Genomic DNA, 12587 nt, shown 5'->3' with positions numbered 1-12587 from the left:
GGGTGGGGGGGTGGGATGTTAGTGAGTAGTGGGGGTGGGTTAAGGAGGGGGTCAGGGGTGTGGGTTTAAGGGAAATGGAGGTTTACTCCTCTCATCTTCCTTTCTCTCTACCTGAGCGCACCTGAGCTTCTCCTCCAGATCTTTAGCTTCTTCCTGCCACTCACTCTGCTTCTGCTGGATCTCGGCCTCCAAGTTTTTGAGATTGGCCATGGCCTGATTTTCATCTACCAGTGCCATCGTTTCAGTCCTGGCACTGGAGACTGCCTCATCTTTTTCTTGGACGATATGCTTGACCTTCTCATCGCACTTCCCCTTGTAGGCCTTTCAGCTCAGCGACTGCCTTCTCCTACCTGACAGTTGACTTGCTCTGGTCGAAGGAGAGCTCCATCTCCTTGACCCTGTTGCACTCTGCCCTCAACTCTTTCTTCAGCTCACTGTCTCAATCTGCTGTAAGCGTAGATGTTCTTTCAAGGAGCGGACTTCTTCCTCTTTTTCTTTTATCTTTTTGTCCATCTTCCGCACGGTGTCAGTTTTTTTTCTGCTTGGCTCTCAGCGACTCTACAGTCTTCACCAGACTGGCCAAGTCATTTCTGGCCATGAAAAGAGTTGAAACCAAAGAGGCCTTTTCATCCAGCAGCATCTTTCTTTGAATCAAGGGCATGAAAGCATGAAGCATTTTACTTTGAGGTTGTCCGTCTTCTTGGGCAGCATCCTAAGGCTGCACGTGTCCAAGTGACTGAAAGACATAAATACAATACATGCAATAGGTATAAATACAGTTCCATCTTAACTTTGGATACACACCAAAGGACTGTCTATATTGTACAGCACAACAGTTCATTTGAACTGTTAAAGGCCAATAAAATCTGTTATAAACCAGAGCATCCCTACCACTACAATGAAGTTTCCCTCCGACACTGATTAAGCTACTAGTATATTTAAATCCTGTATTGTATAATCCTCTGTATTTCACTGTATTTAAATACAATCCCTCAGTATAGTAAAGTGAAACATCCTCCAAGTATCCATGAAAACTCCTGTCATGTAAACTAGATGACATGGGAAACGTCATTTCAGTCTGATTGTCTGTAATGTGGTGGGGGTTGCTGAAAATGAATCTCCTCTTTAGATAATTATTCATTGTCATTGCATTTATTGAAGCATCAGACAAAAGATGAAGAAATAAAAGTGAAACTAAGCTAGCTAGATAAGTGTAACATTAAAAGTTTGCCTAATAGTTGCTTGGAAAAATACTTAGAAAATAGTGCTTAGAAAATCTCACAATGTCTTTTTTCCGGCATGCCCACAGTACCCTCTCTCAAACTGATCTCCGTCAAGTCAGTTTCACCTGTTTACCCACTTAGAAATATTCCCCTTGTCTCCTCCATACTCGAGATGAGGATGTAGGTAAACAACAGAAACACTTATTTGCAACACAGTAGGGCATGTGTGTGTGAAACAGTGCAATCATTAATATATAACTCATAAAAATGGGTAATATTTAATGTGTGTGTCATGAACTGTCTATTAATGCAGTAATGAAAGATTTTTTCTCAGCTGTGTCTACATGAAATGCAGATACTATGTCTTGGTATTCTTTCTATTTTCAATGCACACCGTTTTCTCTCTATCGTGTTTATTTTTGATTGACCTCATTTTTTAATACCTCAGCAGAGACGCACACCAGTAGCAGCTGGATGATATGTGACATACTGCATGTAGCTGTTAACCTCACACAAAACAGCAAACAGACTTGATGGTCAGCTCTGAGCTGTGTTGTACTGACCTCAGACCAGCATTTATAACCAGCTGAGGGTTGCGCTGTGGTCTGTTACAATGACCGGCTTCCCAGAGAGCAAAATGAAATTTCTGGCCCAGTGTCCAGCCCATATACTTCCACATGTGGGCAGATTCCGGATGCAAGATTTTCTGTGGGCACAAATGCTATAAAGGCATAGCCCATAAAATAATTATTAAAAAAAAGATATTGTCAAGATGTGGAAGTAGCATCTGACAATCATGCTGTATATGAGCCAGATACCGGCAATGGAACTGGGCATATAAGAAAATAAACATTTATTTTGCTAGATTTAGGCTGAAAGATTTTTTAAAAATGAGGCCAGGCCAGTCTTCACCAATTTGTTCTTTTTTTTAAAACAATAATTCAGAAATGCAAATAATAATCATATGTGTAGTGGTGGTACTACAGAAACTGGATGTGGTCATACATTTTCATTTTAAAAAAACAGATGCTCAGTTCCTGCACATACCACCAACTGTGGTATGTGTCTGCCTGTCTGACCTGCCCTCAGTTTCCTGTTGAAAATAACATGTGAACAGTATATGCTGGTAAATAGGTGTGACTTCATTTTACTTCACAGTTCAGACAGATAACTTAGAATTTCAGAAGCCCGCTCTCAAGTGAATGTAGAGGAACCATCAGGTAATCGCCTCGAGAGGGAAAGGATGGGTCAAGCTTCAGAAAGTATTTATGTGAATGAAAATGAAATCTGCAATCTGGAGCTAAACAGAACTGGACGTGTACATTCAGGTAATAAACACACGTAGACAGGTACACAGGTTTACGATACTCTTTACACACAGGCGCACAAAACAGAACAGACTATACTACACTGACTTCTATTCTCAGATGCTGAATATGTAACGAGGAGTTCCTGCAGAGCTGCTGCAGCGTTTCTGGGTCTGCTGTGTCTTTTCCTCGTGGCCGGACTCATAACTCTGGTTTACTTGTGTGAGTAGTTAGTTAAAAAAATAAAGCACTTAGCAAGTGACACTAGTTAAAAGTGTTTGTTTGTTGTTTATGTGCCAAACACAGTCACCCAAGGGACCTTTGAGCGGAACAAGAAGATGGTCCAGTTAAACAACCTGACAAAAGAATTAGACCAGTTACAGACCAGTTTCAACAATCTGGCTGAAGGACAAAACCAACTCCAAAAAAGGTTGGAAGACATGAATAAAGAGAGAAAAGATTTTCAGAGAAAGATTCGAGGTAATAATTTATTTCTTCATTCTTGCTGTCATGTCTAAATCACTCAAAACTACTTTTTGTAGGTTCAGTAAACCCTGGAACGATTTCAGATTTCTCTGCTGCTTGCACATTGCTACTGTTTTCTCCCCTGAGTTTAATTTAGTACTTACACAATGTGCTCATTAATTAGTATATCATTATTAATATATCAGTTTTACATGGGAAACGTTCCTCAGCAATGACTGCCATAATATTTAATATTCATGGTCCTCAGTGGATGACCCTCTGGTCCTCTATCTAGCACCATTGTCAGGTCAAAGTTTCACCATGACCAACATACAAAGTAGCTCGGAGCCTATTATTTATGAAGTTCACTAGTCCTCCCAGGACAAATTATAATTTTTTTGGGACCCACTGATTTCCCCTCTGGCTTCGTCGTTGGCCCATATTTTAGCTCATATGCAAACTATATAAAAATCTAATGGGCTGTATGAAATTTATTACAGACGAAGGTTGTTATAAGTGTTGGAGAAGGTTTGGCAGCAGCTATTACTACATATCTACTGAGCAGAAGACCTGGAATGAGAGCAGAAATGAGTGTCTGAGGGAAGGAGCTGACCTGGTGATCATTAACAGTGAAGAGGAACAGGTGAGAGAAAAACACTTTGTATAATTTTGATTTGAAATCAAAAAAATGTATCATTCATTTATGAATATTGTTACTGAGTGAACATCCTTGGTACTCATGCCTGTGTTTTCGTTTTCTGTTAGTGCAGTGTCAGTAACACATGTCGTGAGGAAAGCATGCTTAACTATCATGTGTCATGGCTCATAATTTTTCTTCCAAATAGCGATTTTTGATCAAATTGAAGAAAAGTGTTTGGATTGGGCTGACTGACCAACATGAGGAGAATGTCTGGAAATGGGTGGCTGGGACAACTCTGGCTACAAGGTAAAAACAAAAACAAAAGTTGTGTTAGTGTGAGTGGGTACCACTTTACAGCAAGACTACCCTCATAAAGGATTTATGAATGGTTTATAACTAGTTTATTAATTAGGTTGTTAACATTTTAATAATCATTTATAAGCTGTTATAACACATGATATAAAAAGGGCAACAGTGACCTGTTGCTTGCCAAATAGTGAGCCCACATTTATCTTTACTGTTAAGTCTCATATCTCAATAGTTACTGAGCTTTCTTTGTTTTCTCCATCACCCAGCATTTGTGTCTGCTGCTTTATCACATATTTGTTAAGTTACTAGCAATTAACCACCATCAGCATCTTAATTTCCGAAAGGTTTTTCATTTTACAGTTTTTCTCAATCGCTTCAACGCAATTCACTCATCAGAAACATCAGTCTCAACACTCTTAATGCAGTTCTCAAAACACTTCATGCATTTCTCCTAACACTGAATCACCTGTGCAAAAGCTTCTAAAACAATCAAAACCTTGTTCACATGTGTCGAAACGTGCAAAGTCAGTCAGTCACTTCAACATTGTCACGAGTGAATTGAACCTTTTCACCAGAGCTTCAAGACCTAAACTTAGATTTTGATAAAAACCTGACTGACTTGAGAAAAAGAGAACTGCAAAAATACTATATAACTATATTCTGTTTCAACATTTCATTGGTGTTTATTGTATTATGTACATATCAACCTCTCAGCAGATCACTTTCCTGTCACTTTAGAACACTGTATGGAAATGTATATACAAGAAGAGAAGAAGAGCTTTAGATTTAGAACATGGTGTATCCAAAAAATTATTATAATGAAAACATGTTTGGCATTTGATGCAAATACTTGAATTATACATGTTTTTACTGTATGATATTTTCATTGCAGTGTTTCATTTTGCAGCAGATTTGTGGCACTTTTCATTTTTGAGCAATTTATGGATTTGTGTGTAGTGTTGAAAAATAAGATCTAGTTCAGAAAAATGTGTGAAAGCAGTTGAAAAAATAGTATCTGTAAATTCACAGAATATAACTGCTGTAACTGAGGAAAGCAAAATGATAAATATGGAACCATGCATCGGAAAGTAGACATGGAGAAATATGCAATCAAACTTATATATAATTTATATATAATTTAGCATCAATTATAGAACAGTAGTCACAAGTCAGAAGTGACACCATATTCATACCACATCACACACAGTATATGTATATATATTTTTGGTGTGTGAGTGTATGCGTGTGTGTGTGTGTGTGTTCAAAGGAGGGTGTGGGTATAAAGGAAGCTTGTACAAAGACAATGAGAAATGTTAATGTGTGTGGGGACATGATGAACAGTTTGAGAGCTGTATTAAGAGTTAGGAGAATGATGTTTCCGATGTGAGAATTGCATCAAAGTCAGGTATTTAGTCATAAACAAAACGATCATCAAAGTGATCATAATTCACCCTCAGGGGAACATGATTGTCTGTACAGTATCTCAATCTATCCATTACTTCCATTTCAAACCATAGAAATGTTTGACTGGTATTCCTGCAAAATTATTCATATTGACTCACAAGATAAATTAACAGTAATACTTACACTTAATCATCATACTTAAATTCTCAATCCCATATAATGATATACATATGATAACTCCAGCTGTATCATTTAAGCACAGCCAGCTGAACCACAGTTCACACTTTGTGTAATAAAATAGAGAAGAAATTGTGAAGAAAAGTGATTTTTGCTCTATGATCTCCCCGCAGTTATTGGCCACATTTACAGCCTGACAACGCTGGAAACGAGGATTGTGTAGAAATCCGATATGTTGACGATGAAACTTTATTTAATTGGAATGACTTACCTTGTTCATATAAAAATTACTGGGTTTGTGAGGCAAGGGAAAAGGATGAGAAGGATGTGTGACAGAAAATGTGACTATTAAATGTGCATGAAACCTGTAAATAGTCTGATAACAGTTTGATTGTTGTGTGTACTGTATGTAATGTTTAAGTTTATAGTGTCTCTGTGATTTCAACCAAATACTCTTATTTTCTATGGCAGTCACCAAACGTCTGTTCTATGCACAAATTGTTTCAAATAAATTTCTTTTCAAAAAACTTTTGAACTTGTCAAACATCTTGCTGTGTTTCACTGTCATCCTCAAAAAAATGATTCTTTGATCACAACATCAATCAAAAGTTTAAGGATATCAGAGATGGCCAAGATTGACAAATATGTGTATGCAGATGAGACTTAAAATGATGCTTAGTGCTGAGCTGTGTCAGTGTAGTGCAGTAAGATGGACTGGGAACCCACTGGATGCGTTGCATGTGTTTCGCGGCAGCGGGACGTCTCGGTTTTCATCTCTGTGCACGATAACAGGTGAGAGCGAACACACCGCCTGCTGAAAAGACCTGCTGATGTCATATTGACATATCGCAAAAAACTAACACCTCTCACTATAGTTGCCTCTGTCTAGATCTGAATCTGAATATGATACAAAAATGACTCTATGTAGAGAGACAGAGCTGGTGCTGGCAGTGGATACACACCCGTGCTTCTCTGCAGCAGTTCAGCGGCTGGTGTCGCTGAAGCACGTGTGTTCCCCGGAGTAAAATAAAAAAAATATCAAAATACAGTAGGCTAGTCAGTCTTCCTTCCAACTGTTGTGGTATGATCATGATCATGACTAGGACCAAGAAAACACAAGCAGTGTATAATCAAAAAGCTCAACACTAGCAAAGTGGCTGGAGCAGAGGGCAAGAACATCACAGTGTGTACCTACAGCGCCTCCTGCTGTTCACGGAATGTAGTGCTGGTTGTTGTGGACAGAGTAGGAAGTGTGGAAACATGTGAGGGACAGGCTAGAGAAGCTACCACTCCTGTATGACTACAAATTCCTCTGTGACTACAACTCCCATCTGTGACTACAGCTGCGGTTAACACAACATCCACTGGAGGGCACATTTTGAGCACATCACACTGTCTCTGGATCAGTGATGAAGTTTCGCTCCTGTGGAAGTAAATGGAAATTACACTGTAAATGTGACAATGGTAAAAGCATGAATCAAGTGTCCTGATCTTTTTTTTGTTCCTTTTTCATCAGGCGTGTTTAATTACTTATCATTCCTTGTACTTAATTAGATGTTTTATTTTATTGAATGACACCATCATCATGAGCCTCTCTTCATTTCTTCTGGCAGACATAATTAAGGTAGTAAGCTAATGCAGAAGTGCCTGTAATCAGTCAAAAAGATAAATATACATAGATACACATATTCAAAAAATAAAACTATGAAAAAAAACTATGTACAAAAGTGTTGAAAAAACTTGTGATGCTAGTCGGCCCCTTTTTTTGTTTTAGCTGGGGGCTGTAGCGTAATTTCAAGTTCTGGAGGAAGTTCTTCTTCTTCGTGGGCTGAGGGCAGACTAGACTAACACAGCATCTTGTGTCATAAAGTGGTATTACAACATTGGTTAGCAGTCATTTCAGTAGATATATCTCTGAAATACAATAGATGGAGGTCATGGTGATGACATCATCAATGCGGTTCCTTCACATACTATTGATAGTGTTAGCTCATTTTTTTAACATTTTAAACTAAAATTCTGGCCAGATCTTACACATTACACCTTTAAGAAACTTGCATATGCAATTCATATCAGAAACCATCATCTCTACAAATCATTTTTCCATGTGTGCAACTTATGTGCATTGTTTATTTAAACTTGCCCTGACTACTTGAATTTAAGTTTGCAGTTTCATAACTTTGCAAGGATGTCTATCAACCAACGAGGGAAAGTACCTGGTACTCTAGGAAAAGGAAATTATTAAAAATAAACACTGACAGCGACAGAGGAAATGTGTGTATTTCCATTTAAGAGAAAAATATTGTTCTTTTTACTCTGTAGCATTCATCTGTCAGCCATAGTACTTTATCCGTACTTAGTACAGACACAAATTCTGCATAGAAAGCATATCGTCAGGTTATAATATATGATTCCTTGTTAAAGATTAAACTAACCAACAGTACAAAGTAAATCAAATTGGCTCCATCATGGCCAGCTGCAGTATTAAAATGCTACTTACACAGAAATACATCAGTAATAAAAATCCAATAAAATAATATTAAACTAACAGCTTCCGTTCTGCTGCGTAATGGCTGCTTTTACCTTTGATACATTAAGTAGTTGTTGCTGCTAATACCACTTCTGTTTAGGGAGGATTCCGCGACGCCATGTTCAGTGAACATCACCATCAGCTGGTGGTAAAGAGGGCAAAGGTCAGTAGCATACAGTAGCAAGATACTGCGGTAAGCAGCATGGTATGGTTTTCATCGACAAAACATACATAAGGGATTATGCGAAACATGTATGGAGAACAGAATGAATAAAAACACTGTTGCAATAGCTAGTAAAGTTTATTTGTCTATTTCAGAAAAAGGTAAAACAATAATTACAACAAAGAACCAAATGAACCTCAAAGGGCAGTAAAAATATAACAAATACAATAATAGTTAAAGTGGAAGAACTAAGAGTGACTTCCAGCAGCCGATCAAGAGCGGCAACTCTGGAGTCTGTTTCACAAAGCAGGATTAATGAAGAAAGCTGGAAAAGCTAGAACCACATCTGATCTCTGACACAGACAGAAAAACACTGTGCTGTTCCTGGTTGTACTCAGTGTAGTTCTCCAGCCGACTCAGTGATCCTGAATGGTGAGACAGGTCCCAGTTATCAGGAGACAGCACAACAGCCTGGTCGAATGCAAACTGTATCAGGAAGAGGGGAGCAGGGTTTGCAGAGCTTGGTCCTTTTATCCAAAGAAATACTCATTTAGATTTTTCCTTCAAACAATACAGCAACCACAAAATCAAAGTACAGCAAAGAAACAACAGAAAAGCCAATCACCTCTGAATTAATATGGCAATAAACGTCAAAGCAGCCACCCAAGAAAAGCTTCATTTTGTTTTACAACTTGTACAAATATTTTTGCCCTGCAGGGTCACCAAAAGCAACTGGATAGTCAGAAGTACACCACTACAATGAGGAGTCTTGATACTCGATTGCGAAGAGTAAACTTAACTGAATGCAGTATCCTCAATAGATGACAATGACTTCATAGATACAGACACATATTACTCCCTAGATTAAAACAAACTTTTAAATCATGTCTGTGATGGTGTCATTATCACACAAACACTAAATAATATCCTTCTCTGTCTATTTCAGATCTTTGACCACATTCATGTTCAGCAACATCAGCAATGCAACAGATTCAATGTAAGAAACCTACTCTATCAGTCATTAACAACAGTATTTACAATACCTAATATGTTACTCTTTTAAACAGAGCAGAGCTTTATGTTACACAATTGGATATTTTGCATTATTTTTAATAGCCCATGGCAGATCAAACATATCCCTGGATCTCTGTGTTCCTGACAAGAGAGATGGTCAATACCAGAGTTGTAAATATGTATAATCTATACATAATAGATCAATACAGAGGGCCAGTGACTGGTATATAACATGTGTATCCTCAAAAGGCAAAGACAAAAGCTACAGTTACAGATAAATAGCTACAGTTTGTTTTGTGTTTTTAACAAAAGCAAGTGAGAAACTGTACATAATATTAACAATATTTTATGGCAAGACCACTGAGGACTCTCTCTCTCTCCTTGACCTGCTGTCTTTGAAGTCATTATGCTGTATTATAGGACTTTGGTCCAACAAACCCAGCAAGACTGTAATGTAACACATTCCTTCATTGTCAAATAAGGTCTCAAAGACTGGAAAGTGCAAAATGCCTTTGCGCTGTAAAGTTAGAAGTAATTAGCATGAGTAGGGGAACAAAAATATTTTCCTAAAAAAATAATAACAAGTTAGCCCTGTTATTTGAAAGTCTGATGATGTAGTTTGATATGATTGATTTGATCTGATTATGTTGTAGTGCAGCTACTGTGTGTGGGGCTGCGGCCCATTTTTATTCTAGGTTAAAATGTCACATTTGATATAGAAAACAGGCAAAGAAATGCAATGAAATTTTGTGTTTCGCTAGCTGAATTATAAGAGATTTTGGTTTACACACATGTAGGTGACAATACAATTGTTGCATGCAGAGGCACTGAGTTGAAAGAGTTTGTAGGCCTGCAGTATATTCTCTGGGCATGCTTATGTTTCACTCATAATCTGCTTTTTCTATTATACAAAATTAGTACACTGCTTCCAAAGTTAGCATTTACTTTTTTTTCAAACGGTTGCATCACCAAATGTACTGTACCAATCCAGCCATTTATAGTATATACATATATATACTTCACATAATATGTATATATGTTGTGATCATTCCATGCAGCATATAAAAACCCTTTCTTTGAATAATATCATTGAATGGAAAAAGAGGGTTTTCCATCATAGAATAACTTTCTGTCTTCATATATTTGTTTCTCCTTTAGGGTTTTAGATGGAAATTAGCAGTACAAGCCCAGCACAAAATATGGGTCACTGCAAAGGATGTTCCCATTTGGAAATCATTTTATGCTCTCAAAGCACTGGCTCACCATTACCAGCCAGCAATGGCAAAGCAAAAGTATCAGCATTTCTGCAAATGCTATGCAGCTAATAAAGCACATACTCAAGTCAGCTTGATGCACGTGCCCTTCTCCTCAAATCATGCTTTGGGTTTTCATCACCTCCACTGTGCACAAAGATCAGTCTCTGCTTAAAAACTCTCCAAAATGGCCTTGTTCCTACATATGACATTCAAATGATTAGCTGATTTGATAAAATTGGATCAGATTTATGTCAAATGAGATGTCCAGCATTATTTCAGGCAACATTTTACTTAAGGTTTTTTTGTTGTTGTTGTTGTACTGACCTCTCAGTCAACTTGAGTAACATGTATGCAGTAATAAACTTAAACAAATTTACTTTTAGAATCATTTAACTGTCATGCTAGAACTGCAAGTGCAGATATAACAACAGCTTAACCTAAAATGTTACCGCTAATATGCAAATGCTCCAAGGTTTCTGATGTGTAAACATTATAAGGGTTAAGTAGAGTGGTATAATACATACAATAGTTGCTGTATTATAATATCTGTGGAGGTATAAAATGTGGCTGTTTGGCAATAAGCAGGGAGAGAAAGGTTCAGTAATATCCCTGCCTTTGGAGTGTGAGCCAGGTAGAGTCGGGGAGACCTGAGGTGTAAACTCTCTATGATTGTACTGATCTTGCATCTGTTGTATAATTAGAGTTTGGGATGGAAAAGGATGGATGCAATCTGATCCACAGGCCAGTCTGGATGGCTCAGGACACAGTTGCTAGGCGGTAGTTTCAAGAGGCCACTTGGCTGTCTTTCTTGTGTGTGTTAGTCTAACATATTAAGTCTACTGTGCTACTCCACTTGTGTGTCATTGATTTCATTTCTAATTTAATACATAACAGCCATTTTACAGACTGAAAAGGGATTATATTCGTCATTCATTTGCACACATTGTCAAAACTAATAAACACCACTGAATCTGTGGTGCTAAGGCAACTACTTCATGGTTCAATAGCTTGAAAGCAATCAGCTCATCTGATTGAAGAAAACATAACTAAGGAAACAATGAGAATAATTTATTCATATAACATAAGGAACTGCCGCTCAACCAAAATAATTATGGATGCTCTTTGTTTTGATTAGACATCACCGGTGGTTGTTGTAATAGATAAGTCATGTAGCTGGCTTGACTCACAGCGAGAGGAAGTCAGCCACGTCAGAGTGGCTGAGCCTACAGCTGCCTGGATGGTATCAATGACAATGATGAAGACATCAGAGCGACTGCTGTGTGTCCAGGATTATGGAAAATCATTGGATATGGCTAGAGAACTTGAACGTCTGGGCACTGGTGTTTGGAGGTTAGGCTAGTCTCATTGGGCTACTAAGACAATGGGGTTTGGGGGATAAGTTAAGCAAGGGGTCTGACATCCCAAGGTCCCTCTACTGTTCATCCATTTCAGCAAGATCAGAGTTGGATGAGGGCGGTGTAGATGACTGGAGGTGGTTTGAAACGGATACAGGGCTCAGGGTAGAGCCCTGAGGGGCGCCACTTGGTACAGGGTCAGGAAGGGTCAGGGTTTCCGGAGCAGACTTTTTACGGGGTCGGTCCTTGGGGACAGAGAGGGACTCAGGCGCATCAGTGCACATGGGAGTGGAGGGGGCGCTGGCAGGGCCGGTGAGGGCACAGGAGGACAGGGGCGTCTCGCTGATGGCGATGGACGGGGGAAACATCCCGATCTTCTGGTTGGTGGCCTCCTGGATGGTGCGCTCAAACTCTCTCACCTCATCCATTGTCATGTCTACATAGGAAAGAGATTGTTTAAGACCAGTGAGATGAAGAATTAGGAAAGTGGCTTGTATTTTTTTTTTTTATCCTTTTTAGACAATTGAAAGGACTAGAGATTTCAATAACCTGTCATTACTGCAGCCACAGGCATTGTTAAAACAATGCTGAAAAGAACACAGGTTCAAAAACCAAGAAGTTGAGGTGGTGTTATTTTAATAACCAAGATGTTTCTAGTGTTCATAAGTGTAGCCAAATCTTTCCTAGTAGGGCTGTCACAATATCCGATTTTCACTACACGATTATTGTGGCCAAAAGAATTCA

The 12587-nt window shown here is 38.5% G+C and overlaps 2 protein-coding genes across 2 annotated transcripts in view; one reads left to right on the top strand and one right to left on the bottom strand.

Annotated features, from left to right (window-relative positions):
• Nucleotides 1–2409: 2409 nt before the first annotated feature.
• On the top strand, nucleotides 2410–6052 carry LOC111659679 (uncharacterized). The gene is made up of 6 exons (XM_023412678.2): nucleotides 2410–2551; nucleotides 2651–2752; nucleotides 2837–3010; nucleotides 3496–3638; nucleotides 3841–3941; nucleotides 5699–6052. The coding sequence occupies exons 1-6, from the start codon at nucleotides 2467–2469 to the stop codon at nucleotides 5856–5858; spliced, it is 765 nt and encodes a 254-aa protein (XP_023268446.1). The 5' UTR covers nucleotides 2410–2466; the 3' UTR covers nucleotides 5859–6052.
• Nucleotides 6053–8337: 2285 nt separating this feature from the next.
• Nucleotides 8338–12587, bottom strand: part of LOC111659702 (phosphatidylinositol transfer protein cytoplasmic 1) — a 73499-nt gene continuing 69249 nt past the window's right edge. Inside the window, exon 9 of the mRNA XM_023412710.2 lies at nucleotides 8338–12279. Within this exon, the coding sequence (XP_023268478.1) occupies nucleotides 11921–12279 (359 nt within the window). The 3' untranslated portion in view covers nucleotides 8338–11920. The remainder of the gene's footprint in view (nucleotides 12280–12587) is intronic.

This window comes from Seriola lalandi, unplaced genomic scaffold (assembly GCF_002814215.2).
Source record: "Seriola lalandi dorsalis isolate HSWRI2012SDOR001 ecotype SW California unplaced genomic scaffold, Sedor1 jcf7180002054486, whole genome shotgun sequence".
NCBI lineage: Eukaryota > Metazoa > Chordata > Actinopteri > Carangiformes > Carangidae > Seriola > Seriola lalandi.
This window is presented reverse-complemented; position numbering and strand designations above follow the sequence as displayed.

Excerpts from the sequence above, each read along its gene's own strand:
- LOC111659679 (XM_023412678.2), top strand. The coding sequence starts at position 2,467 with ATGGGTCAAGCTTCAGAAAGTATTTATGTGAATGAAAATGAAATCTGC. Across the intron at positions 2,552-2,650 it reads AACTGGACGTGTACATTCAG|ATGCTGAATATGTAACGAGG; the intron begins GTAATAAACACA and ends TTCTATTCTCAG. Across the intron at positions 2,753-2,836 it reads CATAACTCTGGTTTACTTGT|TCACCCAAGGGACCTTTGAG; the intron begins GTGAGTAGTTAG and ends TGCCAAACACAG.